This window comes from Mustela erminea, chromosome 7, assembly GCF_009829155.1.
Source record: "Mustela erminea isolate mMusErm1 chromosome 7, mMusErm1.Pri, whole genome shotgun sequence".
Lineage (NCBI taxonomy): Eukaryota > Metazoa > Chordata > Mammalia > Carnivora > Mustelidae > Mustela > Mustela erminea.
Genome location: NC_045620.1, coordinates 3,865,584 through 3,891,895, shown reverse-complemented (window position 1 = coordinate 3,891,895; position 26,312 = coordinate 3,865,584). Strand labels below are relative to the sequence as shown.

General features: G+C 49.9%; 3 protein-coding genes across 5 annotated transcripts; 1 reads left to right on the top strand and 2 right to left on the bottom strand.

The window, feature by feature from the left end:
- Nucleotides 1-1,269: 1,269 nt before the first annotated feature.
- Nucleotides 1,270-13,183, top strand: TUBB1 (tubulin beta 1 class VI). Of its 3 annotated transcripts, XR_004287389.1 has the most exons (5): nucleotides 1,270-1,435; nucleotides 4,879-4,987; nucleotides 5,457-5,567; nucleotides 5,675-7,273; nucleotides 13,173-13,183. XR_004287389.1 is itself a non-coding variant. In XM_032350191.1 (4 exons), exons 1-4 carry the CDS (start codon nucleotides 1,379-1,381, stop codon nucleotides 6,769-6,771), a joined length of 1,374 nt encoding a protein of 457 aa, XP_032206082.1. In that variant the 5' UTR covers nucleotides 1,270-1,378; the 3' UTR covers nucleotides 6,772-8,533. The 3 variants fall into 3 exon arrangements, 2 of the variants coding, with proteins under 2 accessions (XP_032206082.1, XP_032206083.1); XM_032350191.1 differs by lacking the exon at nucleotides 13,173-13,183 and having other exon boundaries at nucleotides 5,675-8,533; XM_032350192.1 differs by lacking the exons at nucleotides 1,270-1,435; nucleotides 13,173-13,183 and adding an exon at nucleotides 5,185-5,291 and having other exon boundaries at nucleotides 4,900-4,987; nucleotides 5,675-8,533.
- On the bottom strand, nucleotides 10,397-13,758 carry ATP5F1E (ATP synthase F1 subunit epsilon). The gene is made up of 3 exons (XM_032350194.1): nucleotides 13,599-13,758; nucleotides 11,994-12,120; nucleotides 10,397-10,550 (listed from the first exon to the last, which is right to left on the bottom strand). The coding sequence occupies exons 1-2, from the start codon at nucleotides 13,628-13,630 to the stop codon at nucleotides 11,997-11,999; spliced, it is 156 nt and encodes a 51-aa protein (XP_032206085.1). The 5' UTR covers nucleotides 13,631-13,758; the 3' UTR covers nucleotides 10,397-10,550; nucleotides 11,994-11,996.
- Nucleotides 13,759-14,450: 692 nt separating this feature from the next.
- On the bottom strand, nucleotides 14,451-24,575 carry PRELID3B (PRELI domain containing 3B). The gene is made up of 6 exons (XM_032350193.1): nucleotides 24,413-24,575; nucleotides 20,200-20,368; nucleotides 18,821-18,910; nucleotides 18,321-18,391; nucleotides 18,101-18,203; nucleotides 14,451-16,243 (listed from the first exon to the last, which is right to left on the bottom strand). Exons 1-6 carry the CDS (start codon nucleotides 24,442-24,444, stop codon nucleotides 16,124-16,126), a joined length of 585 nt encoding a protein of 194 aa, XP_032206084.1. The 5' UTR covers nucleotides 24,445-24,575; the 3' UTR covers nucleotides 14,451-16,123.
- Between the last annotated feature and the right edge of the window lie 1,737 nt (nucleotides 24,576-26,312).

The window sequence follows — 26,312 nt, the reverse complement described above, 5'->3', positions numbered from 1 at the left end:
TCATGGTGATGATGGGCAGGGCGGACCCCTCAGCCGCCATCACCCGTCCGTTCGGTCAGAGTCAGGGCAGGGAGCACCCAGGGACTCAGGTCCGAGTGCCTGCAGTCCTGCCTTTGAATCCACACCCTGGGGGCCCTTGTCCCCATCAGTGTCCTTCATTTCCATATCCCTGGCTTCCAGTGTGTGCTCGGCACACGGCAGGTCCCTATCTGGAGCTGTTCTGAGGGTGGGGGCCCAGGGAGCTTGGCAAACACTGGAGAGAGGCTTGGAGAAGCAGGTGCCTGTTGGGGTGGCGGCCCGCTGTCCTGGGGCTTCAGGGAAGAGGTCCTGGCCTGGGCAGAAACTCTGTTTCTGGAAGAGCAGAATTGGCACATAGGGCAGGGGGAGAGCCACGGTGGTGCGAAGGTGCATGCAGGTGGCCCCAAACCTGTGGACGGCCCAGAATGGAGGCATCGGGGGCCCTGACGACACCTGCTTTCTGAGGAGCAAAGTGCGGGAAAGGGGCTGGAGGGGAAGTGTGGGGCCATGCTGGGAAAGTCCTTGATGGTGAGACATGGAGTTGAGATTCTGTCTCTTGACAGTTTTCTTTCCAAATGCTGAAGAATCACACGTGCCTTTACAACTTTGGCCAAGTTCAAAGGAAACGTTCTCTCATTAACATTTTACTATTATAAATACTAATTATTTTTTTCCTATTAACATGAAAGTAGACAACATAAAAATAAAAACTGTCCACCCATGTTCCCCCAAAGGACAGCTCCGTGCTGCCAGTGACCGTGAGACCACCCCTCAGGAAACAGAGCTGAAGACACGGGAGCCATGGCCGGGTCTAAAGTGGGAGGGATGTCTCACAGGCTGTGTGACTAGGAAGTCACTTCATGCTTTGGGATGTCATGGCCTCATCCGTCACACAGTGGCTTTAGACAGAGGATTCCTAAGAATACAACTGGCTGGCTCAGGGAGAGCCCTCTGGAGGTGGTCCTGTCACCCCATGAGCTGGGAGCTGTGGCTTGGTTGTCACGCCACGAGCCCCATCATCTGGGAGTCTCGAGCCGGTGCTGGAGCCCAGAGTCTGCCACAGCCTGGCCCACACCTGGTGTGAGACCTCCAGGCTCTGTGCATAAAGGCAGTCTTCGGTCTTGAAGTCTAGGAAGTGACTAGGCAATAATCCGTATTGGGAAAGGAAGAGACACCCCCTTCACCAGGGTGACGGGCAGAGAGCAGAAGAGAGTAGAGGCTGGGCCTCTGGGTGGTGGACACACCCTTGCTCAGCTGGTCCCATCACTGCAGTGACCAGAGTCGAGTTGGGCTCCCACCGGCCAAGGGCAGCTCTCCCAGAGACTGACGGTTTGTGAAGACCTTACACTTGGACGGAAGGATGCGTGAAATTGTACATATTCAGATCGGCCAGTGCGGGAACCAGATTGGAGCCAAGGTAAGGAAAGTTTGATTACTAGGACTAGCTTTCTTAAGGTCCCTGGGGGTAGCTAAGAACACATCCGCAGTCAGCAGGGAGGGCAGCAAGCCCAGGAGATCACATGCCCTTGCTGAACACTTGGCTTTGTTGACCGATGGCCACGGTGAAGGAGACGCAGGAGGTAGCACAGGCTACAAGGGTTAACTGAATTCATGTCAATTTTACCGCCACGCCACTTAGGCCACGTCCGGGGGAACCTTGCTTACTTTCACAACCTTAGCAACGAACGTTCATATCTAAAGGTGGTAGTTTGTCCCAAAACAGTTTCCTAAAGTTTGTTGGGCAACTTTTAAAAAAAATATATTTTATTTATTTATTTGACAGAGAGAGATCACAAGTAGGCAGAGAGGCAGGCAGAGAGAGAGAGAGAGAGAGAGAGAGAGAGAGAGGAGGAAGCAGATTCTCTGCTGAGCAGAGAGCCCAATGCGGGGCTCGATCCCAGGACCCTGCAATCATGACCTGAGCCACCCGTACCCCTATTGGGCAACTTTTTACATGATATCGCTGAGATGCCTTTCCATCCCCTCCCTTGTTTGTGTTACAAAGTTTGAAGAGATCCACATCTGTCCCACTCAGTAAGCTATCAGAGATGAAAGAGCTAACCCTAAACGTTTTAGGGTGTAGTTGTCAAAATAATGAAAATGAGCTCTCTGGAATATATATGAGTGTGTCTCCTCCCCACCCAAATTTTTGTACGTGGTGCCGGATTCAGTGGCTGACACTGAGAGATGACACAGCCCAACAGATCTCCTACCCAAATGTCAACCCTAGTTTTACACACTTGTACTGCGTTAACAGCCATCTGATGGTTCCCTTTGCCATTTCAAAATTACTTTCACTAGTAGGAACAGCATTAAAAATGCAGTTGCACTGGGGCGCCCGGGGGGCTCAGTTGGTGAGCATCTGGCTCTGGGTTTTGACTCAGGTCATGATCTCATGGGTCATGGGATGGAGCCCTACGTGGGCTCTGTGCTCGGCAGGGAATCTGCTTGAAACCTTCTTTCCCTCTGCCCCCCTCCGACTCTCACTCTCTAAAGTAAATAAATACAAACAAACAAATAAATAAATCTTTAAAAAGTTTTAATTGCGTTAAATTTAATTAAAGTTAACAGTTAAATTTTTTTTAAGTTTTTTTTTTTTTTGAAGATTTAATTTACTTATTTGACAGAAAGAGATCACAAGTAGGCAGAGAGAGAGGAGGGAGCAGACTCCCTGCTGAGCAGAGAGCCCGACGCGGGGCTCGATCCCAGGACCCTGGGATCATGACCTGAACTGAAGGCAGAGTCTTTAACCCACTGAGCCACCCAGGCGCCCCAATAGTTAAGTCTTTAAAAAATTAAATTTTAAAAATTGTGGTGAAACAACAGCTCATCGTCTTCATCATTTTTTAGCGTATAGTTCAATACTGTTAAGTATCTTCACAATGTTCTGCATCCAGTCTCCAAAATGCCTTTCCTTTTGCAAAATTGAAACTCTGTCCCCATTAAATAGTAACTCTCCATTCCCCCCGACACACATAGCCCTTAGCACCCATCCTTCTACTGTCTAAGTATTTGAATTTTTAAAAAATTTATTTACTTATTTAGAGAGTATGAGTGGAAGTTGGGACTGTGGGGGGAAAGGCAGAGGGAGAGAGAAGCTCCAACAGGCTCCACGTCCAGCCCAGAGCCCCACACCCCAAGATCATGACCTGAGCCCAAATCAAAAGTCAATTGCCCAACCTACTGAGCCACCCAGGGACCCCCGAATCTGAACTCTCCTAGGGGCCTCATAGAAGTGACATCACACAGTGTCTGCCCTTCTATGTCTGGCTTGTGTCACTGAGCATCACGTCTTCAAGGCTCAGCCACACCACGGCCTGTGTCCAGATGCCCGTCCTTTTCACGGCTGAGTAACAGTCCATTGCGAGGAGAGGCCACACTTTGTTGATCCGCGCATCTGTCCGTGGACACGTGGGTTGTTTCCAACTTTCAGCTCCTGGGAATAAGGCAGCTTTGAAAAACTAGTCTAAAAAACTAAAACGAGGTGTTTAAGACCTGGGGCAAAGAATATCACTGCTTGAAAAGAAGTTGCTGTCTTTCTGTGCTGCGGTGACGAGATGTTCCTAAGCGGAACACAGCGCGCAGCGGCGGGCAGCAGCCCCGGCACTCTGAAGTGGGAAGATAATCTGGAGGGAGGCAAGGGGGAGGAAGTGCGGCGTCCAGAGAGGCTCTTAGCTCTTCCTCTGGCGTCCTGTTGTCTGGTCCTGAGAGCCCTGGTGACTTATTATTTGGGGCCATAAGAACTGTGAGAGACATTCAGCTTGCAGTGTTAGAGAACTTATTTATTCTTTATTTTTTAAAAAAGATTTTATTTATTCACTTGATAGAAGACGCAGTGAGAGAGGCAACATAAGCGTGGGGAGTGGGAGAGGTGCTGAGCAGGGAGCCCGATGCGGGGCTCGATCTCAGGACCCTGGGATCATGACCCGAGCCGAAGGCAGACACTTAACAACCGAACCACGCAGGCGCCCCAAATTTATTTATTCTTTCAGATCCTGAACAGTGCTGGTGATTTTCTATAAAATAGAGTCTGGTTAACGAGACCATGGCCAGAGCAGGGCCATCACTTCTAAGATATGGCTGGGAAAACACCCTGGGGGATTTTAACATAAATGAATATATTTTCATTGCACTTGAATATGTCCTTCTCTAGGGCAATGAAAGGGGCCATCTCAGAAACTGTTTCCATGCTAAGAGCTCTGCACACAGCTATATTAATAAATACTGTATGTGTGATTAAAATTGTCATATGTTTCAAACAGTTGGAAGAGCTGTGTATCATCTGGACTTGTGTGCCAACCTGATCATGAAAAACGCACATGGCTCAAACCTGGGCCCGGATGTCCTAGTTATTATGGGCTTTTTGGAAAACTGCATGAAAATAAATCCCCAAGTGAAGGAGTTATTATTGTGAGATCAGATAAGAATTCAGCCTGTTTTCATTTAATGGGATCTATACTTTACTAGCTTGAAGCACTAGAAGGTGAAATTAGAGATACCCGGTCTGATGTGAGCTGTAAAACGACAGCTTTAATGTCTACCACGGCCTCCATTTAGTAGGAGCAAAATCCAATTTAATATTTGAAGTGTTGGCATTTTATTTAAGGCGTTCAGGTAGGTATAAAACACAGTCTTCATGTTCACGTTTAGTGGCAGCCAGAGCAAGTTACCCCGTGGAGCGGGCACTGACAAATCGGGCCTGAAGGCACGTCTGGGGAAGGGGTGGTCAGAGGGACCCCTCCGGGCAGGCCCGGCAGCCCTCCCTTCCTGTCGCTCCCGTCAGTCCGCTGGCTCACGGGTCCCCTCCTGCCCCTTTCTGGGGTCCCTCCGGACACGGACCTCCCCTCCTGCTGCTTTCAGTTCTGGGAGGTGATTGGCGAGGAGCACGGGATCGACGTGGCCGGGAGCTACTGCGGGGACTGTGCTTTGCAGCTGGAGAGGATCAGCGTGTACTACAACGAGGCCCATGGTAGGATGCAGTGCTCTGCTGGCGGTGCTCGCCTGCCCCGGGAGCCCAGGCTGGGTGAGGTCCAGGAGGCATAGCGGGATCCTAAGATTGGCGGGTCCCTGGGTCCGGTGTGAGGGAAGGGTCCGGGGAAGAAGGCACTGAGTGGTTTAGACACATGTCTTAACCCCGGCTGCCCAAGCACCAACCTTCCTGTTTAGATGACAATCTTGAATGAAAACCGGCATCACTTCGAGCAGAGGCAGGATCTCGGTCATTGGTGAGACAACACAGCAGCACGGAAAACGATGGATAACGTATTTCCAAAGTATCTTATAGATCTGTGCACTTGTTGGGGTCAAGGGTATTACTTCAGATGTCTTTCTTCTAGAAATAGCTTTCTCCCGACAGGGATCATAAGGTTCTGTTTTGATGAAACATTAACTTCTAGAAAAACACCAGCTTGCTGACTTCTTCCTACTTTTCTACACAGGTAAGAAGTATGTGCCGCGGGCGCTGCTGGTGGACCTGGAGCCCGGGACGATGGACAGCATCCGATCCAGCAAACTGGGAGCTCTCTTCCATCCGGACAGCTTCATCTACGGTAGGCTGTCCCGGCGGGGGTGCCCCGGGAGGAGGGGCGGGGGCCTCCTAGTGGTGCCCCCCTTTCCCTGCCCCCAGCGGCCCGGTAAGCGGCCTCCCTCGGCGCAGGTAACTCTGGGGCCGGCAACAACTGGGCGAAAGGCCACTACACGGAGGGCGCCGAGCTGGCCGAGCGCGTGCTGGACGCCGTGCGCAGCGCCAGCGAGGCCTGCGACTGCCTGCAGGGCTTCCAGCTGGTGCACTCGCTGGGCGGCGGCACGGGCTCCGGGATGGGCACGCTGCTGCTGGGCCGGATCCGCGAGGACTTCCCCGACCGCATCGTGAACGCCTTCAGCGTGCTGCCGTCGCCCAAGGTGTCCGACACGGTGGTGGAGCCCTACAACGCCGCGCTGTCCCTGCCGCCGCTGGCGCAGCACGCCGACGCCTGCTTCTGCATCGACAACGAGGCGCTCTACGACATCTGCCTGCGCACGCTCAAGCTGGCCGCGCCCAGCTACGGCGACCTCAACCACCTGGTGTCCCTGACCATGAGCGGCGTCACCACGTCGCTGCGCTTCCCGGGCCAGCTCAACGCCGACCTGCGCAAGCTGGCCGTGAACATGGTGCCCTTCCCGCGCCTGCACTTCTTCACGCCCGGCTTCGCGCCGCTCACCAGCCGCGGCGGCCGGCAGTACCGCGCGCTCACCGTGGCCGAGCTCACGCAGCAGGTGTTCGACGCGCGCAACGCCATGGCCGCCTGCGACCCGCGCCGCGGCCGCTACCTGACCGTGGCCTGCATCTTCCGCGGCCGCATGTCCACCAGGGAGGTGGACGAGCAGATGCTCGGCGTGCAGACGCGGCACAGCGGCTGCTTTGTGGAGTGGATCCCCAACAACGTCAAGGTGGCCGTGTGCGACATCCCGCCCCCGGGGCTGAGCATGGCCGCCACGTTCATCGGCAACAGCACGGCGGTGCAGGAGCTGCTGGGCCGCGTGGCGGAGCGCTTCTCGGCCATGTTCCGGCGGAGGGCGTTCGTGCACTGGTACACCAGCGAGGGCATGGACGTGGGCGAGTTCGCCGAGGCCGAGAGCGACATCCGCGACCTGGTGTCGGAGTACCAGCAACTGCAGGACGCCAGCGCGGGTCTGGAGGACGACGGGGAGCTCGCGGGGGAGGCGGAGATGGAGCCGGAAGATGCGCCGCACGAGCCTCGCGGGGCCCTGTGAGGTCGGCATTGGCCCCGGCCCGCCGGCTCCCCACCGGGCCCACCGCGGCCACCCGGTGTCCCGGTGTCCGCAGGCACGCGGGGCGCAGGGACTGGACCCGGGAGGGAGCTGGGGGCGCTGGGGGCCTTCGGGCATTCGCTAACCTTCAAAGACTTCGCTATGCGCCGCACGCTCTACTAACTGTTTTTTTTTAATTAGCAAAGTGCATTTATCGCGAAGCACAGCGCCTTAGTTTAGCGGAGCTGCTCCGGCAGTTACTGCGGGCCCAGCGCTGTGCGTGGCATCAAGAGGACGTGGGCGCAGGGTGCAAGCCGCCGTGCTGCCGCACTCTCCACCCTCTCCTGCCGCTGAGCACCCTGGCACCCTCGCGTGGCACCCTCGCTGAGAGTCATTCCCCAGCTTCCGTCGAGTGCGCTGCCCAGCATCCCACCTCCCCGTGCTCGCTGGCCTCCTGAGAGCCAGGTGACTAAGTGGTACCTGGGGAGCTGTGCGGCCGAGGCAAGTGAGAGTCAGCAGCCACTAGTGAATCGTGTAGACCTTGTGGGCACGTCAGCGAACTAACTGGAAAGGGAAAAGGAGTTGGAAAAAGAAAAAGTGGCAGTGCTTTTCACCAAAATACCTGGCCACCCCTGCCCCCACCCATGATGCCCTAAAGTCACCAAGCCTGATCCTCTGTTCTTTATTTCTGAATAGCCAGCTTTTAACATAGACGTTTGCGTACTGTAGACCCTGTTTCTAAAGGGTGTTGGATTCTGGGAATTCATTAATCACCATTTTCAGTTTTCCTTGTAGACTCTTTCAAAATGCCCTTTTCACTTTCATTCATAAACACCTGGAAGCGCTGGGTAGCCTCAGCTCTTTGGGAAAGGGCACTGGTGCGCTGGGCAACGATTCGCATGCAGGAATTCCGCGGCTGCCGCAGTGCCGCAGTGTCCTTCCTCCTCACGGAGGACGCTGTCTCATTAGGGAGCTTTTACAATTCAAATTAATTTGCAGAAGTTGCCATAAATGTTCGCATGATGACACAGCTTTGACCATTACCCGAGTTTAATCTGCTCACATTACGACAGGACCAGATACACAGGAGTGTAATCAAATCGTCCATAACTTTCTAATTACGGTTTACCTATTTCTGACATACGCACAGCCATGCCTTCCAGGGCCGTAAGAGTCTTAATGGCCTTCTAGAATTACCATTGATCCGTGGGCAGCCGGCAATGGGAAGAGGGTCTGACCCTCCCTGCAGGAAATATTTACTTGCGGGCAACTAGGTGCTCGTCTCCCGGATTCGTGTTTGTAATCTGCAGCAAGGAAGCAGGACGATGGTGACACTGGCTGCTCATTCAAGAAACGTCACGCCACGTGTGCATGGTGAGAAGTGACGAAAATACATAGAGACAAAACGAGGTCCTGCTGTCGGCATCGTGACATGCCTTCTATTTACACTTTAGAAAAAAGTTTTAAACAGTTTTTTCTTGTGGCTCAAGCACTAAAAGCAAAAGATTTATTAAGAAAATGTAACTATATACTCAGTTTGAAGTTCATAATTTCTCAAAAGCTAAAAAGACTTATGACCTTTGATGTTATAAGAATTTACACACGCTTCCTCTAGCACTTTCCTTCTCAAATCTAAAAAGGCAATCAAATGGATACAAGGAAGGATACAGACCTAAATTAAAAAAACCCAGCTGATTTATATTGCTGTCAAGATTTTTGTTTGCTCAATAGTAATCATTAAAGTACAAGGAAATTCAATTTTAAATGGCTAAATTGCTTTATTTCAGACCAAATAAATTCCTTTTCTTGGAGCCTAACAACCCAGACTGATTAATTTGAGTAGTTAAAAATATTTCAAAATGTATCTCACCATCCTACTCTTTTGTATGGTAGAAGTAGAACACACACACACAAACAAAAAAACCCACTAGAAACCAAGAGAAATCTGTCCCCTCAGATTTTGAGCCTATTCTTTTAGCGGTATGGTTGCCATGGCGACACTGGTCTCAGTGACAGACACGGGATCAGAATCTCAGAGCTTGTCCAGTTCCTTCACTTCACACACAAGGACCCTGCACGAGCAGAGATTAATAATCCCTCAAAAATCACCCAACTAGTTAGTGCAAATACCCAGAGCCGGGTCTGGTCAGGGTCCCCTGGTCGTGTTCTGGACACAGTAGTCTCGCCGGGTGACCAGAAGGTCTTGTTACTGGGAAGATTACTTTCTCCCAGTATCAGTTCAGGATTTTTAAGCAGAGAGAGAGGCTCAAACCATCTCTGCTGGGCAGTGAACGTGCCTTTTATTTAGCTGCTGTACCCTTTCCCCATCACCAGCCGTGGCCCTAAGTCTCACCTTAATTACCTGATCTGCCGTCCATGACTTCTCTCTAGTTACCAGCTGCAAAGAATTCAGCCCTTTGCCCATCAGCTTTGTTCGTCTATGAAAAAGGCCTGACAGCCTTGAGATTCATTGATTCCTATCCCTGTAATGAAAGATCCTTCCTAGTACCTTGATCATGGGGACCGCAGTGCCGACGGCTGAGGAGCCCTGACTTTAGAACAGCAGACCGGCCCAGGCAAAGAGCTCCCGGGGGGGCCCTCAAGTGGCTACTGCCCAGTGGCCTGGCTCTCAGACTCCATCCAGGCGCTTCTCCTTGCCTGTCCTGGGCCAAGAATTAAATAAAACCTCCAGGTCAAGTGTCCCAGGGCAGGAAATCGCCTGCAGGAGGCCGAGAACAAAGACATTCTCTCGGGCACCTCCGCAGCACGGCACTGCGCCACTGCTCGGGGCCTCCGAACTTATTGTTGGCCTAAGTACCAAGGGGAGAACTGGTGCTGGTATGGAGCTGAAAACTTCCCGTTCAAATTTATTTCTCCGTTCTCCAGAACAGCTCAGATCCAGCAGCTAACTCTGCAGTGGGTGTCTTACTCAGCGGAGTGTTTCCAAGTTTCAAAGGAAGATAAAAACAAAACACTTGCAACAAGTCTTCACGCCTGAGCATTTAAGGAGGAGAGTCACTGTGCAAACACCATGGGGCCGCTGCCATCCTCATGCCCGAGACATGCAGGCCGAAGTCTTGAAGCCTGGACTTCAGCTGGGCTGTCAGCTCCAGAAGCAAGGTACTGGGCGGCTCGGCCTGTGTCCCACGTCCCACGGGGAGTGCACTCAGGACAGAGACTCATTTACAAAACAATGAAGCACATTTCTTGCTGAAACACATTAGTAGTTCTTCTCCACAGGTTTTAAGTGTACAATAAAAAATGAAGACCGCAATCTACTATTTTTTTCCTCTCATCTCTGCTTTTGGTAATTATTGTCATTTAGGCAAATAGCTAAGCCAGCTGCGTGGGAGAGCCAGGCCGCGGGTAATAAGCCACCCGCCACTTCTGCCAGTTGAAGATAAGGGACAGTGAGAGCCTCAACGCGAGGCTAATTTTGTCAAATGATATGAAAAAGAGAACTTTCTATCCTGACACATTTAAAGCATCTTTTCTGTTTCCCTCTGCTCACCAGATATTAAACCTGCTTCCCCCAACCTTAAGAAAGGGCAGTTCCCAAGGTCCTAAATCCAGCAGGTGCAGACAGCTCCCGTGAAGAGAAAGTCCAAAGGAAAACAAAAACCAATCGCAAGAGTGAACCATATTTTAATTTATTGGCATTGTCAATCTAGAACAAGACAAGGATTTTTTTTCCATGCAGGGAGATTGTTTTCAGTCTGTCGTAACATGGACCCACGCATCTTCACCTTGGAAAATGTAGCATTTCAAGCTTTACCCAGGATCTAGGACAAAAGAAAATTCAACAATTGCTAGTCCTTTGTGTTTTCTTAAAAATCCAACATGAACATGGCAATGACTTCCCTGTCACGAACTGTGTAATCTATCTTTGGCGTCACTTCACATGGCTGATGTTGACCCTTGACTCTTGGCTGTAAAAACTGCTGTTTCACGTGCATGGCCTTAGCTGAACAGGAACTTCTCTTCTAAGTCGAACCAAGTACTCTCTGGGCAATAAAGAAACTAGTCTGCTTTTTGAAAACACTCAAAGTGCTCTGTGCTCCAGGGGCGGGAGCATCCCCTGCAGGACATGCGGAGGGCAGTTTTGTGTTGTTTACTGGAGTGGGATACTACATCCTGACCCCAAGGACATCACAAGGTCGAAGGAGCTCGATGTGGAGTTGGGCTTGGCTCCGCTGCAGGCGCTCAGTGATTTTCTCAGCCAGCTCAGTGTTAAAACAAAACCACCCAATGTAAAACCAGGTCTCATTACTTAGAGCGCCTCTAGAAAAAGAGATACATTCAAAACACCGCATCTTTAGACTCATAATAAAATATTTACTAATTCAAACTGGAAATGAAAAGTGCTTAGGGGAGATAGCTCCAATGAGCAGAACTGCTCATAACCACCAGCTGCCGAAGGATCCATACTGATCACACTTCCTTATCTCCGCAGGTCGGACGCCCTTTTTTTTTTTTTTTTAAAACAAAACAGGAAAATGAAATCTGGAAAACACCTCTCTAGTTCTTTGCCTTGCTTCTCTTTTGAAATAACAATGTCAAGGAAGAGGCTCAGAGATCAAATCACTTTAGTAGTTGGGAGCACGGAGTCAGAACTCATCTACTGGACAGAACTCTTCTACTGCACAGCATGTAACTCTACTTGGCTCCCATCTCTGGAGAAGTAAAATGAACCAAGCCCTGGGAAAGAACCATAAATTTAGCAGAAACAGTTGTCACTGCAGGGTCTTGCAGATGTTCCTGCTTGATAAAATCGCAGGACCCTTGCCTATGCTTCTAGCCCTCACGCTCAGGAAGCAGTCATTTATGAGAACATTAGCAGATGTGGGGGAAATGAAGATACAAAGAACCGCAGTTTGTCATGCCCCGGAACCGCTGCGGGACTCCGACGGCAGTGACAAAAAGTGGGGAGTTTATCCTCCGAATTACTGGATGTTGTGCAGACTAATGACCCTGGTTTAATTAAAGTAAGATGGCTCTCCACCTAAGCACTGCTAATGAGCTGAACGTCACTGTGCCAAGCACTTCTGCTTGTCAGGGCCTGAAGCGAGATCCCTTTCTGATGCCGCAGGACTCCTATCACCGCCCACTAGCATCTGAATATACTGATTGACCGAAAAATGGACAGAATTCAAAACTAAAACTGCTTCGTTTTAAAAGTGCTCTATGAACTTAAGGTGCAAGCTTCTGACACATCAGTAACTTACAGATTACTCTTTTTTCAGTTTCACAATTTTTACGGTGCTGCCAGAAGTCTTCTCAGCATTTGCTTTGAACTCGGCCTTCAGTGCATCTCTCACTGCTTTTGCACAGATCTGGGAGTACCGGATGTAGCTGGGAGGGAATGAAAGATATCAAATTAATTATCAATAATCCAGCGAGGCTGGTCATTGTTACTAGTTGTGTTTTGCTTTTTTCTTTTTCCATAGTTTAAATTTTGGTTTGATTGTACATTACCGTGGAACTGGATTTAAAAATGACAAATGCCAGAAGCGATCTACAGAGAGAAAAAGGCCAGAAAAAAATGTACCAAAGTGTGAGCAGGTATTAGAATGGGTCGTCTTTGGTTTTTCTTTTTGATACCATCTTCTCTCTTTCATACATGTTAATTTAAAATAAAAGATTCTCAGTGATTCTTAAAAATCCCCCAGCACAAGACCAAATGTTGTTATGAGAAGCTATAATAATAATAATATTAAAATTTCTCTACTTAAAATTTTTTCCTCATGCTATTCTTACAAGGCAAAATATATATAATTAAGAAAGAAGTACTTTGAATTCAACAGTTCTGATTATTTAAAGGTTTTCTTGAAAATACGGGACTTTGTTTCCCAAGTCTGCTATTGAAGACACTTCCCAATCAAGGTTTCTAAATAAAACCCAAAAGTCCTTAATTCTAATAAAATATCTAACAGCCTGCTTCCTGTTTGGTAGATGGACTCCCCATCAACATCTGATTTTCCAAAAAATGTCAGCTTACTTTTTACACTTTCTGAAAACAGGAAGGGGGTGGGACGTACTACTGTCTATTTTCTCATGTTTCAGATTTGTGTTTTTGGGCCAGAGGCAGGCGTTCCAAGGCCTCCCGGGGCGCTGACTAACTGGGCTGCCCTTCAAGGCTGCTCCACCTTTTCCACGACTTCATGCACCTGCAGACACAGAGGGGGACCGGGCGCTGATGCCGCCGCACCGACGGCCGGCAGGACGGTCGGCAGGGCCGCCACACCTGTCCGAGCAGGTGCTTAGGAAATGGTCCCTGATCCCCGCCCGTCCACCTTCCACCCGGACGAAACTGCTCGACCCCACGAAGGCGCGACTCTCGTCAGGTCACGCGGGGAGCGCCCCAGGCCGAGGCGCATGGCCCAGGGGCTGCACGAAGCCACCAGGTGTGAGGGCGGCGTCCACGGCTCCCCATCCCTGGAGGTCGTGTCTCCAGACGGGTCCCACGCGCGAGCTTCCGAGGGGCCCCACTGCCCTCTGTGCCGTGCGCCGAGGGCCGCTGCCCTCTCACCGGGAGGGCGGCCCGACGGCAGTAACAACGCGTGGGTGCGGGACACGCAGGCCCGGGCCGGGGACACGCGTGCAGGGCGCAGCCCCGGGGCTCTGGCGCCCCGCCGAAGCCGGGGGTGGGGGCCCGCAGGTGCTGGGCCCGCCGCCCACGCGCCGCGCTCTCGAGGCGCCCCCGCCCCCACCCGGCCGTGCGCCGCCATCTTGAGTCCGCGCTCCCCGGCCCCGACCCCCGCCGCGCGCGGCGTGACCTCCGACCCCGGGCCGCGCCGCGGGCTCCCCGCAGCCCCGAGGAGCGGGTCTACCTGAGTCCAGCCTGTCGCCAGTAGGCCACCATGATGTCGCGAGGGTGGGCGCGTGGGGTCGAATCACGAGGACGCCTCAATGTCGGCTCGGCGCACAGCCCAGCGGCAGGAAGGTCAGGCCTGGGAACCGGAAGAGGCGGGACTCCGGACCTGCCAATCTCGCCGCCTCTTGCCCCGCCCGCCCTCCCGAGCAGCCCCTGCTGCCCCGCCGCGGAATCGCCCCGACGCCGGGAGCCAATGGGGGCGGGCGGCGGGGGCCTCGGGTACCAATCCCCGCGCGGGCCGGCCGGCCGCGCCCACCGATTGGCTCCGCGGCTGCCCCGAGCGTGTGCCCCTCGGGCTTCCGTAGTAGCCCCGGCGAAGCGGCGGGGCGAGGGGGCAGCTGGGGGCCGGGCGGGGCAGGGTTGTTCCCGCAGCCCGAGGTCATGGCCGCGCCCCGGCGTCGGCGGGGAGCACTTGGTCCCCTCCCCCGAGGGGCAGCGGGCAACGGCAAAGCCGGCCCAGGCAGCGCGCGGGCCTCCAGGGTCACCCGCGACGTGCGACGGCCTGGACTGGGCGGCACGGGCGGGGCGGGGGCGCAGGAGCGCGTGTGCACACAGAGGCTGAGGGCAGGGAACCCATCGTTTCGAGAAGTTTTCAGAAACGAGCCACCTAACTCCCACCGTTAATGCTGGGTGGGGTCAGACGCCCCACAGGCCGAGTGTAACCTAGAGACCCTGTCCCTGTTCAGTCCCCCAAAGACATCTGCTTGCCGGCTACGGAGGTTTCAAACTATCAGCTACTTCACTACACTGGAAAATGAAAATTCCTAGAATTTTATCATTAGAGCAGGATAAAAAAAAAATCAAACAGGATAAATATTTGTTTAGAAATCTTTTTATCATTAGGGCATTACACCTTGTTCAGAACAAGTATAATTCACAGAAATTATACAAAGCAACTTTTTAATCAAAGATCAATATTTTGCTATCTTTTGTTTAATTGAAATGTTATTTGTAAAAACCATCTCCGGTTACAAAAAATAGTCAAAAACCTTATTGGATTGAAGTTGCTTTTACAAATGTCCTAGGAAGTCTTAAGCTAAACAACATTTTAAGTAGAAAAACACTAATTTTTAAATAGTTTGCTATACCATTTCTCTGGTTTATGTATATATACTAACTGGTTTCCTTTACAGGAAACCTGAAGGGTATATTACATGAGCACGGTAAGATAAAGGCAAGAGCTAATCACCTTTTAACAAAAAATACTCCGAGTGCAACAACTCCACAGTCAAAGACAGTCTTTCCTGGTCCATAACTGCCGCTACAAAATATGAAATACATGTACTGGATTGTTTTCCAGACTGCAGCTGCCCCTTAGCATCCAAAATTGATTTCCCACAAATAAAAGCTGCAAAGCAATTCACATAGTGGTTGGTTTAGGTCAATGCTTTTCTTCTCATTATTATTCCTTTTTTCTTCCCCACCGCCCCCATCCCCCGCAGTTGCACTGTATTATTAAAAACACTAAGTACCTGGGATTTATGCTTCAGAAAGACATCGTTTGAGTAATTTCAAATGACGTACAGCTCTTCATGTGAAAAAGATGTTTTGTGGTCACAATTACTTCACAAAGTAATTATATTCAAATAACCTGACATATCATGCTTTAGCAATTACAGAGCCATGATTTTGACACATGGCAATTTATAAGTTAGGCAAATGTGAAATGCTAAAAGATGTGAACAGCTGTTCTTCTGTTTAAGTTTAGAGTGCTGCAAAATTCCGGTAATGACTTTATTTTTTCAGTGAACATCACCAGCCCACGGTATAGCATACTAAGTCATAAAGTACAAATCCAAGGAAGGTAATACCTTTCCTAAGTTACAAAACTTTGGCAAATTAATACAGTACTCTTTTAACAGGCTAAAATCCTTTTTTGCTTGTTTGTTGGAGGCATGTATTATTTTACTGATAATTTTCATTTCCAAAAATGTCATTTAAGTACAAAACAAAAAACACTGTGGTTCTTAGTGGTGGTTTATAGAAGGGCAAGTTATTTTATACAATTTAATATGTTTTCTCAAACTAGAATTTCTCCTTTTACAGAGCATTTCCTCATGCAAGTTCTTGCAGCTTACCACAGCAGGGCAATTGTAGGTGTTTAGGTAGCTCTGCTTTTTTCTGGGGTTGGTCCAAAGCCAGGTAGAGTTCCAATGCATGAAAAGCTTTACATTTCTACCTTAAAGGAGATATAATATGGCAATATGATATTCTAAGTACTTTTCAAAAATTGTTAAATTTTCACATAAATACTGGAATCCTCAAAATCAGCTGGCCATTTCAAACAATGATCCTGCTTATTTAGAGACCCTGAACCTTCTTTGTTTTAATCAGAAGTCCTACAGCTTTTCTTCGGCTTATTTAAAAACAAAACAAAAAAAAACTACTACCTAAAATACGGTTTTATTTTTTAAATAACAAATAAATACACTGCCAGTTTGCAGAGACCTGGGGGCAGATGTCGGGTACTGATTTTCATCCTCACTTCTCTACAAATGCCGCTGCTGCCATCGGTGTCCTTATGCTCCCCCTCGCCGAAGCTGTCAATTCTTCAATCTCAGCATTTAATTTATGTATTACCCATTCCATTGCTTCTCGGCCCTTAAAAAAACCCAACACATCTACTGTTACCAAGTGAGAGCAAAGCACATATCAAATAAATGCACATCAGGAAGTAACAAGGAGCATATACAAGTATAACTAAACCTCGCCAGAATGGATGGTTTCTGTCCTTGTTTTCTCTTTAATATTACTTACCAGATATCGAATGCCTTGGGCAACTGGAAACTGATCTATAAACTCATTTTTATTTCGCACACAAAAGATGTTCTCAAAAATAATCTATAATTCAATGATCGTGACCATTTCATTTCTGATTAGAGTGATCCCTTTTGGGGGGATCAAAAGGTCAAACCCAGTTTTTTGGTTTTGGGGTTTTTTTTGTCCCTTATTTTAAAGCAAAGTCCTGTATGAGGCCCTGGAAGATGCCGTCCCTAACTTCCTCTTCAACTGTTCTCTCCTGGTGCTTCATGCAAGTCCTTGAGGAAGAAGCATTTCCTGCTTCCTCTCTCAGGGCCTTTGCATATGCAGCCCCTCTGCTGGAGAGGCTTTCTGGCACACCCTTAACAACCAACATGCCCCTCATTCAGCACTCAACAGACCACTCAAAAAATACTTGTATCTCTGTGAACTTTTCCTTTCCTTTTTTAAAAAAAAAGATTTTACTTATCATTTGACACAGAGAGAGAGACAGCACACAAGCAGGGGGAATGGCAGGCAGAGGGAGAGGGGGAGGGAGAAGCAGCAGGCTTCCCAACAAGTAGGAAGTCCAACGCAGGGCTTGATCCCAGGACCCTGGGATCTGGACCTGAACGGAAGGCAGACGCTTAACCCACTGAGCCACCCACGCGCCCCTACTTTTCCTTTTCTAATGATGTAATTAATGTTGCCTTCTTATGGGGCGCCTGGGTGGCTCAGTGGGTTAAGTCTCTGCCCTCGGCTCAGGTCATGATCTCAGGGTCCTGGGATTGGCCCCTGCATCGGGCTCTCTGCTCAGCAGAGACCCTGCTCCCCCCTCTCTCTCTTCTGCCTGCCTCTCTGCCTACTTGTGATTGCTCTCTTTCTGTGTCAAATAAATAAAATCTTAAAAAAAAAAAAAAAAAAAAGTTGCCTTCTTCATACCATGAGGGCAGTGTTCCCTGCTGTGTCCCTCGTCTAGCCCAGCACTTTGTCTGTACAGAGATGGCATCTCTAAGCATCTTTTGGCTGCTGAATGACTGATTACATTAAACATGTGTTATCACAGAGTGCATTAAGAATCTCTTTCTCTAAACTTAAATTGTTTTAAATCATGCGTTCTCCAAGGGGCAAAATTAGCTGGGGGTGGGGAGAGGTGAAAAGAGCTCACTCCCCTCGTGCGCACGGTACCCTCACTCTTTCATCCGTCCGTCCACGGTGTTAAAAACTTCTCATGGTGGTAAATATACTTTTCATGGTGGTTGTTAAGAGTAAAAAATGCCTAAAACGAAACTGAGGTTGCAGGGCAGAGAGGATAATGAAAAATGTGGAGAACTGGTGTTTTAAACAGTGGCAATGACATATCACCAAGCACTTCTGACGTGCTAGGCCCTGGGCACATGCATTCTGTATGTTATCTCATTTACTCTTCATGAGAGTTACCAGCCCAACTGCTAAGATGGCTAACTGATCTCCCTTCACAGATGGGAAACTGATGCACAGAAAGGTTAACTTAATTGTCCAAGTTGGAAGGCCGGTAAGAGTTACGGCTTGTGCACAAATCCCGGGGTGCTACACTGCAAAGCCAGTGCAAGAAACAGCCTAGATGGGTTCTCAGTGCACTGTGGCCGAGAGTCAGTTTGCCAGGACACACACGTTCAGCACTAAGCTCTTTTAAGATAAGAAACCCAGGAGGAACCCTTAGGGAGCAGTCTGACTTACTTTATTAGCATTTGAAGATATCGTACTTGCCATGAGTCCTTCAAGGTAACTGCTGAGACTGACTCCTTTCACAGTGATTATGGCTTCTTGAGTCAGAACAGTTCTGGAACAGAACCCATTCACACAATTTCAGAATGACCTTTCATTTTTTAAAAGAAATATATGATTAAAAAAAAAAACTAAAACACCCTGTAAGTTTTTCAAAACATTTTTTACTCACTTTTCTGGGTCCTGAGGATGTGGTTTGTATATAAGTCTCTCATCTACTGAAACCATATTTGTAAATGAAATCTACAGAATGAAAACAAAACAAATCATTTTAGAAACCACAATGAAAAGCATTTGCAAATTAATTCACAAACCAAAAATCTTGCTAGGTAAATACACAAATAACAAATAAATCACTTTGATATTACTGCAAATACAGAACTTAAATTTCACTATTCACTGCTTCCTTTTTATTATAAAAATAATACATATAACCAAAGCATGACAGCAGTAATATGCACATGATCCCAAATGCATTTTATTGGGTACTGTCCCCTAGATACAAGTGGCCTCACTGCTCCAGAGAGGAGCTGGAAAGAAAAATACAGCATACCACCACTGATTTCTTAAGCTACGCTGAAGAGCCTATATTCACCTGTACATCAACTATAAAAGAGAAAAAAAAATTAAGCTTCTAGTTTAAAATAAAAACAAAAGGGAGCCCACACTTACGTTAGTAGATTTAAGTTCCATTGTCTTCTCTACAGGATCAACTACAGAATGTTCTTGCACGTATGTTTTAGTTCTTGCAGCACCAATGAGCTAAACAAAACATTCACAATTAGTAATCAGAGAAAGAGGGATTTCTTAACAAGTGTATCAATATCTTGTATGAAGGTAAAAATGTGTTAATATCTTGAACCAAAAAATCTGTTTCGTAAAAAAAGCAGGAGGAATCAAAGGTCAGAGAGGAGGCCCGTTTGAGGGTGACAGGAATTCATACACCACGAATGAGACGAGACTGCCGGATACAAAAACCCTTCCCAGAGGCAGTGAGCGACCAGCCCGGGGAGAAGGCGCGCAGGATAAAACGTATCCTGAAACCGCCAAGGTGTGACAATGGAGCCCGGAGCCTGAAATGTGGAAATCAGAATATTCGGGTAAACATGGCATCCGGAGAAAGGAGAGCTCAAGAGTACGTCAGTATTTTCCTAGAACAGTCTTGGCGGAGAGGCTGTGGCGGCCTCGCTCTCCAGACAGAAAACCAGCCGTCTCATGAAGGGAATGCATATAAGTCTCTCATCTACTGAAACCATATTTGTAAATGAAATCTACAGATTTCACCCAGCGTCGCTCCTGTGCCCGAACCCCAGCCAACCTCCCAGCGTCGCTCCTGTGCCTGAACCCCAGTCAACCTCCCAACCTTGCTCATTTCGGTGTCCCCCCCGTCTCACACAGTGGTTTGTGAAAAGGAAGGAATCAGGATATTCCTGCTGAAAAATGTGTCCTTTAGTTTTCTGAGTGGACGCACCTTCCCCAAGGAGAAAGAAAACTGAGTCTGCTTATCACACCAGAGTCCTTTCACACTGTAATCGTCTGGCACTCCAGTTTCTTGCTGGTTAAATTGGCTCATTAAAGCCTGCTCCCATGTAACGGAATAGAATTCCTGTTTTTAAATGTATAGGAAGGAGTCTCAGACCTTGGAACAACTTTGGCACAGCAGAGCCTGAGAACACGCTCCTCACTTAGCGTCATGACCCATCACGGACCACAGCCACTGTCAGCTAACCATCGCCACCATCCCATGGCTTCCAGATCTTACTACTGGTCTGAAGTGGCTGGCAAAAGCAGGAAAAGCAGAACAGAACTCCCTTTAGATTACAGAGCATTAGCTGGCTTCCTTCAGAAGGTTTTATCAGGTGCCTTCATGAAGACTGTAATAATATTTCCAATTCATTATACACTCATAACTCAAGTTTATTATAATACAATTTGAACTGATGCAAAAATGACATTCAGAATCGGCTCCCACAACCTATTTGAAATTATAATGTGGTTTAGAAAACTTCTCTACAGCAGTCACATTTCCACAGGAATAAAGACACACTTACAGATTTCACAATGGAAGGCAGTCCCCACTCTGTGCTGAGAAGTCTATGGCTATGCAGCTTTCCAGAAGGATCCACGTGTCTGTCCAGCACATCAACCCCAACCACGCTCGGGTTCATAGGGTTTGGGTATTTCTGCATTGCGGCTGTCGTAACGGTTTCCCACGGGTGGCTGCCGACATGAACCAAAAACCAAGCATTTGAAAAATATGCATATAAATTAAACTGTTTTTATAACCCATCAAATCATTCTTTACAGTTGAAGTTTAATTAATTTAACTAGGGAAAATTATTTTCTGAAACACTGACTAAAAGATGATTTGGGGAGCTCAATTTCCATTTTGAATATGTACAGAATTCAGTATTTTCCCAGCACACAGGCTGTATGGTACAACTGAGGTCTATAAAGATATAAATAGCCTATAACGCATTAGAGTTTCTTAAACAATCTTTCCTATTTACCCAAGTTCACTTTCACATGTAAATTTTGTTTCTAAGAATCATTAATTCACAAAAATGCATTTAAAAAAAATATGTTCCATGAAAACAAGCAGAAAAAAATTGTTTTACTATGTCCGGCCCCAATTCCATAAAGCTATAAAGATGTAACGAAAGTAAAGGAACTTATGGACACCATAAATTCTTCTAGGAATTACAAAAAGATCCAAAGTATTATTGATTTAAATACTAAATCAAATTTAGTAATTTGAAAAAAGTTGAAAAAAGTAAATTAAAAATATACTTTTTCTATATTATGGTAATAAATAACAGTGGCCCCTCCAGTCAATCTTTATCCATTGCTCTCCCCAAAGGAGTGATTCTGATTTGTTTTGAAAAGGTCACTCAATACCATGAAGTGTTTTTTTTTTTTTTTTTAAAGATTTTATTTATTTATTTGACAGAGAGAAATTACAAGTACACTGAGAGGCAGGCAGAGAGAGAGAGAAGGAAGCAGGCTCCCTGCTGAGCAGAGAGCCCGATGCGGGACTCGATCCCAGGACCCTGAGATCATGACCTGAGCCGAAGGCAGCGGCTTAACCCACTGAGCCACCCAGGCGCCCCGCCATGAAGTGTTTTTAAGGTGCTTCTAATATACTCTTTTCTCATGTTCTCTCTTAAAATTATCTTCTTGAAAAAGCCCATGTGATGTACATTTGTTCACTTCACAACTTGTGTGAATAAGATGCTGGTACAAAAGCCATCCTTTTCAAAAGAGCCCCTTATTAAGGACAATGGGTATTGGAGGTGACTGAGCCCGCCTGTGGTCTGACGCCACCCGATCTGCGCTCGTCTTCATTGAAAGGAGAAAAGAGATCTGGAGAGAATGTTTCAAACCACACTTACCGATAAACCACACAGCATTACTTATTTTTCTAAAAGCAAAATAGGTAGGCCATTAATCCAGTTCAACTTCTCAGAGGACTAAGCCCAACAACTACTTCTTGCCAACAGAGGGACAATCTCAACACCATTCATTTCCCAGAACTGCGGACAACCAGCGACATTATTTTTAATGCTTTCATTTTTGCTATTATATAAATGAACCTCATTCAGTTTTTAATCTCGAGCCTTATTCAGCAATCAATGCAGGTACGTAAGGGAGCTACTCCATAAATCTAAACACTCCCCACAAATAGAAGTGATACAGGCCGAGCACTCACACTGTAACCAAGGCAACTATCTAAAATGAAAATCAGATGAACCCTGTCCCTGTCTCCGTCTAGTCATCCACTAGTTTGCTGGCTTCCTTGCGCTTATCTCTTCCCCCCATCCCCTCTAAAAAATTAATAATTGCACGTGGCTTCGGGGTGGGTGCGTATTATTTGTAACACAGTCCTTCTCTCCTCTGAGCCAACTTGAAAACACTGGTGTTGCGTTAACCTGAACTAAGACTGCTTTATGAAACATAATTAGTTCAAACATTACAAAGGACGCATGCCAAGAGTCTTCCAGCAATTAATCTGAACCCTTCCGATGTAATCATGTGTGAAAAGACCCTACACTAGAAGATACTCAGAAGGACACCAAAGATACTCAGAAGGACACTCAGAAGACTCCACCTGCCCAGTATCCTCAGCTTTAAGATGAGGGAGGCGGACATTTAGGTATACTTAACTCCAGCCAGGCAGCAACAAGGTCTTGATTAATCTCCCGGTGTAACCGATCAGAGAAGAGTGCGGCACACCGTGGGCATTCCTACTTGTGGAAGGAACCAATGAATGGCTTCACCTGGATGCCGACTATATGGAGTCCCAGAAGGACGTGCTGAACGTGTATGGGTAAGGCAGAGAATGAGGACTTTGATATTGTAGACAGCCGTGTCCTTAGGAAACACTTGGCAACAGTAAGATTTGTGAGGAGAGACGGTCACTTCCGTTCCAGGACTGGGCTTGAGGAGCCCACAGGGCATGTGAGCAGAGATGTCTGGTTAAGACCTGAAAACACGGGGGCACCTGGGTGGCTCAGTGGGTTAAGCCGCTGCCTTCGGCTCAGGTCATGATCTCCGGGTCGTGGGATCGAGCCCCACATCAGGCTCTCTGCTCAGCAGGGAGCCTGCTTCCTCCTCTCTCTGCCTGCCTCTCTGCCTACTTGTGATCTCTGTCTGTCAAATAAATAAAATCTTAAAAAAAAAAAAAGACCTGAAAACACGGATCTGAGAGAGGCTGGAGCCCAGGGTAATTTCCGGGCGCCCTAAGTTCGCATGCGCCAGCTGAAATCCTGACCGAAAAGCCCAGACGACTGGGGGACCATGGGGACCAGGGCTGCCTCTCCCCGGGCACGTGCAGCATTTGTCTGAATGCGTCTGTCTCGGAGATTTCATGGGATCTCAGAGGTCTGTGGCAAAACGATGAAGAATCACTGATGACATTCCAGACAAGAAGGTCACTACCAGAATGCCCCGAACACGGACGCTGAAGGGGACGAGGGCACACTGGAGAGAGAGCAGGAGAAGCGCCTTAGAGGAGGCAGAAAAAGGAGATGCAAGTTCAGGGAACTTGTGAAGCGCGGACGTCCGGGGCGGACGGCCAGGAGAAGCGGTCCCCGAGCCCGAGCCCGAGCCCGAGCGCGGACAGACTGTCGCCAAAGCCGGCCCGGGGACGACAGCCTCAGAGACTCTGAGCACTGCGGCGCACAGGAACCTTCCCCCGACCCCAACGTTCCACAGCGCCCCGGGCCCGTGGGCTCCGGCTCGAGTCTGAGTCACCAAGGACGCAGGGTTTAAAACCGCGCCAGGGACCCGGGTTGAAAGAGTCGGACGGCGACGCGAAAACACACTGTAGAGCTACGGAAATCAGAACAGTGTGGCACCGGCAAGATGGGCGGGGCAGGGCGCGCGGCTCGGAAACCGACTCAGACGTCCGTCACCGCGGAGCCCGGCGCGGGGGACCCCGCGAATCTGCGACGGGCGGGCGGGCGCGCGGGGAGGGCGGCGGTCCGCCCCCGCGAGGAGGAGACGAGACCCGGCCGCTTACACGGCTCGTTCGCCTCCGCAACCACCGACGCGGCCGGGCTCGGCCGCCGCCAGCCGTCCGGACCACGGTGTCACCAAGAACCCCTCCGACCGAGAGGTGGACGGAGCGCGGCCGCGAAGCCCCGCTCGGGCGCCCGCACCACCGCCTTCCGCGTCTCCCACGACGGGCAGCCCAAGGTCACTCGGTCTGCGGGAGCCGGCGCTGGACCTTGGACTCCCACTGCCGCAAGGCTCCGCTCCTCAGGTCACGAACTGCCGGGAAAGGTTCGCGCCCCGGTCGCCCGAGCTCCCCCGGGACGACGCTCCACCCCGAGGCGGCGGGGCGGCCGGACTCCCGACAGCGCCCACGCTTCCTGCTCGAACCCGCGGGTGCCCGCCCCACCGGCTTCGGCACGGCCGGGAGGCGCCCCAGGCGCCCGTCAACCCCGGGTGCAGTCGAGGACCTCGTGCCGGGCGAGGCCCCCACCAGCCCGGGGACCTCCCCGGGGCCGGCCCGTCAGTCCCCGCGTCCGGACCCCCTCCCGGCCGGGGCGGCGGCGAGGCCGGAAGTCCCGAGCTCTGTCCACCGCGGGGGTCGCAGCCCTCGAGTCCCCGCCCACCCGGGCCCCGTGGGACTCAGGCCCAGCTCCCCCCGCCACTGGGCCCGATGCCGGGAAGCTTCCTGAGGGGCGCCCCGGCCTCGCCACCACGCCGGGCCCGAACTGCCCGTGCGCATGGCCGACGCGTGCCACGCCCCAAACTCACTCAAAGACGTGCTCTGAAGTCCAGATCTTCATGGCGCCGGCAGCCTGCGCGGTGTCCCGCCGGCGCTAGGGCACAAGAAGGCGGAAAAGCCACACTTGCCCCCGCCCCGCCCCCCAGACACCCCGTCTGCCGCGCAGCGCGCACGCGCCGTCGGGCCCGACGCGAGGGACGTCCCGACGCGCTGCCCCACGCCCTATCCCGGCCCGGGTTTTGCCCCAGCCTAGCGCGCGGCGCAACGAAACCCCGCCCCTTAGCGCCGGGCGCAACGCGCCGGCGCAGTTCCGGGGCAGCGCCCGGGGCCGCCGGCGTGGGCGCTGTGCTGCGCAGGCGCGGCACGCGGCCGGCTGCCCGCCCCCTCGCGGGCGGTGCCGGGAGCGCTGACCTCTGCACAGAGTTGGGTCGGGCCCAGAGGGTTCCTGGGCGAACTGGCCAGGCTTTGCTCGCGTGCTAGTTCCCTTGCGCTGCCAGGCCTGTAGGCCCGCCTACACGGACAGTACTGTGCTGTGTAGTTGAGCAGATGTTCATGGCGCCTCCTTAGAACATTCCTACAACTCTGATCATGGACTGTGGGTCCCCAAATTTATCCAAGGGACCAACCAACTGGCCACCCGGACTGCGGAGGCCCCAAGTCATCAACCAACCAGCCACCGCCTGTCTCTGTTGAGATGGTGGGCGTCGCCAAGTCATCCAACCAACCAGCCAACCAGCCAACCAGCCAACCAGCCAGCCACCTCCTGTCTCAACCTGGACTGTGGGGACCCCGAAGTCATCCAACCAGCCAGCCAACCAGCTCAGGGCTCATTCCTCTTCCCTCCCAGCAGTTACGACCCTGGGTGGGTGGAAGACGTAGACACGCAGAAACTAACACCAGGCTGTGTGACCAATGCCTGAATGAAGGGTGTATTTAGGAAGCTTGGGTGCTAGTTGGAACAGAAGGGAAAACATGGCCCTGAGTTCGTAGATGTCACCGCTGAGAGCGAGCTCCCCCCATCACTCCTCCTTAGCCATCCTCCAACCCCTAGATCTTCCATCACAACATCCCACTGTATTTTTTTCTTAGCAGGCATCACTCTCTGAGATTCTTACTTGTTTAACTTCCACTTGAATGTACGTCCCTGAAGGCAAGGATCTTTCCTGTTTGCCCAATAAATGATTTTCAGTACTTGCTAAATAGTAAAGGTTCAGTGATTCTTTATTGAAAAATAAAATTATTTGTGGAATGAATGAATTACTGAAATCACATATTTATCTGTTTTAACTTTTACAAGAATGCAAGCCCTCAAGGGTGAGGCTCTTGCCAGACTTGTTCAATGACTGCGGCGCCTACATAATTATTGGCTGCGTCAGTGAGCGAATGACTAAGAACTGAGGGGCAGGCAGGAACGCCACGTGACACCGTATGCAGGTTAGCCTGGCCCAGTGGACAAAGTGCAGGGCCTAGCTTTCAAGTTAAGCCCTCCCTCGCCTCCTCCCCCTCCTGTCCCTGTCCCTAGCAGAACAATTTGCCATTTTAAGTGATGGCTATGGAACAAAATCTTTACCTCTGGTTACTTAGAAGCCAGTTAGAGACACTGCCTCATTCTTGTTCCTAGCTCCTCTGATTGTTAAAAACAAATAGCAGCCAGGTTAATTTAGGAGGGAGGATAATTTTTTAAAAATAGCTGAAGTCCTTTATATAGAAAAACAGAAAAATTACATGAGGCAGGAAGGAAATAATATGGTTGGGTAGTTGCTAAGTGCAATTTGTGGTACGAAGGACTTAAGAAAAAAAAAAAAAGCCCTGTGGAAGTTGGAGGGAATTCTTGGGGAGGTAATGCTTTTAAGGCGGCTGAGAGCGGCTCAGCCTTGATTAAGACGCAAAGTTAATGTTGCCGGGTGTTTCAAACACTGGTTCAAGACC

Excerpts from the sequence above, each read along its gene's own strand:
- TUBB1 (XM_032350191.1), top strand. The coding sequence starts at position 1,379 with ATGCGTGAAATTGTACATATTCAGATCGGCCAGTGCGGGAACCAGATT. Across the intron at positions 1,436-4,878 it reads GGAACCAGATTGGAGCCAAG|TTCTGGGAGGTGATTGGCGA; the intron begins GTAAGGAAAGTT and ends TGCTGCTTTCAG. Across the intron at positions 4,988-5,456 it reads GTACTACAACGAGGCCCATG|GTAAGAAGTATGTGCCGCGG; the intron begins GTAGGATGCAGT and ends TTTTCTACACAG.
- ATP5F1E (XM_032350194.1), bottom strand. The coding sequence starts at position 13,630 with ATGGTGGCCTACTGGCGACAGGCTGGACTCAG. Across the intron at positions 12,121-13,598 it reads TGGCGACAGGCTGGACTCAG|CTACATCCGGTACTCCCAGA; the intron begins GTAGACCCGCTC and ends ATTCCCTCCCAG.
- PRELID3B (XM_032350193.1), bottom strand. The coding sequence starts at position 24,444 with ATGAAGATCTGGACTTCAGAGCACGTCTTTGA. Across the intron at positions 18,392-18,820 it reads TGGAACTTAAATCTACTAAC|ATTTCATTTACAAATATGGT; the intron begins GTAAGTGTGGGC and ends TTCATTCTGTAG. Across the intron at positions 16,244-18,100 it reads TATCTTCAAATGCTAATAAA|GGCCGAGAAGCAATGGAATG; the intron begins GTAAGTCAGACT and ends GGTTTTTTTAAG.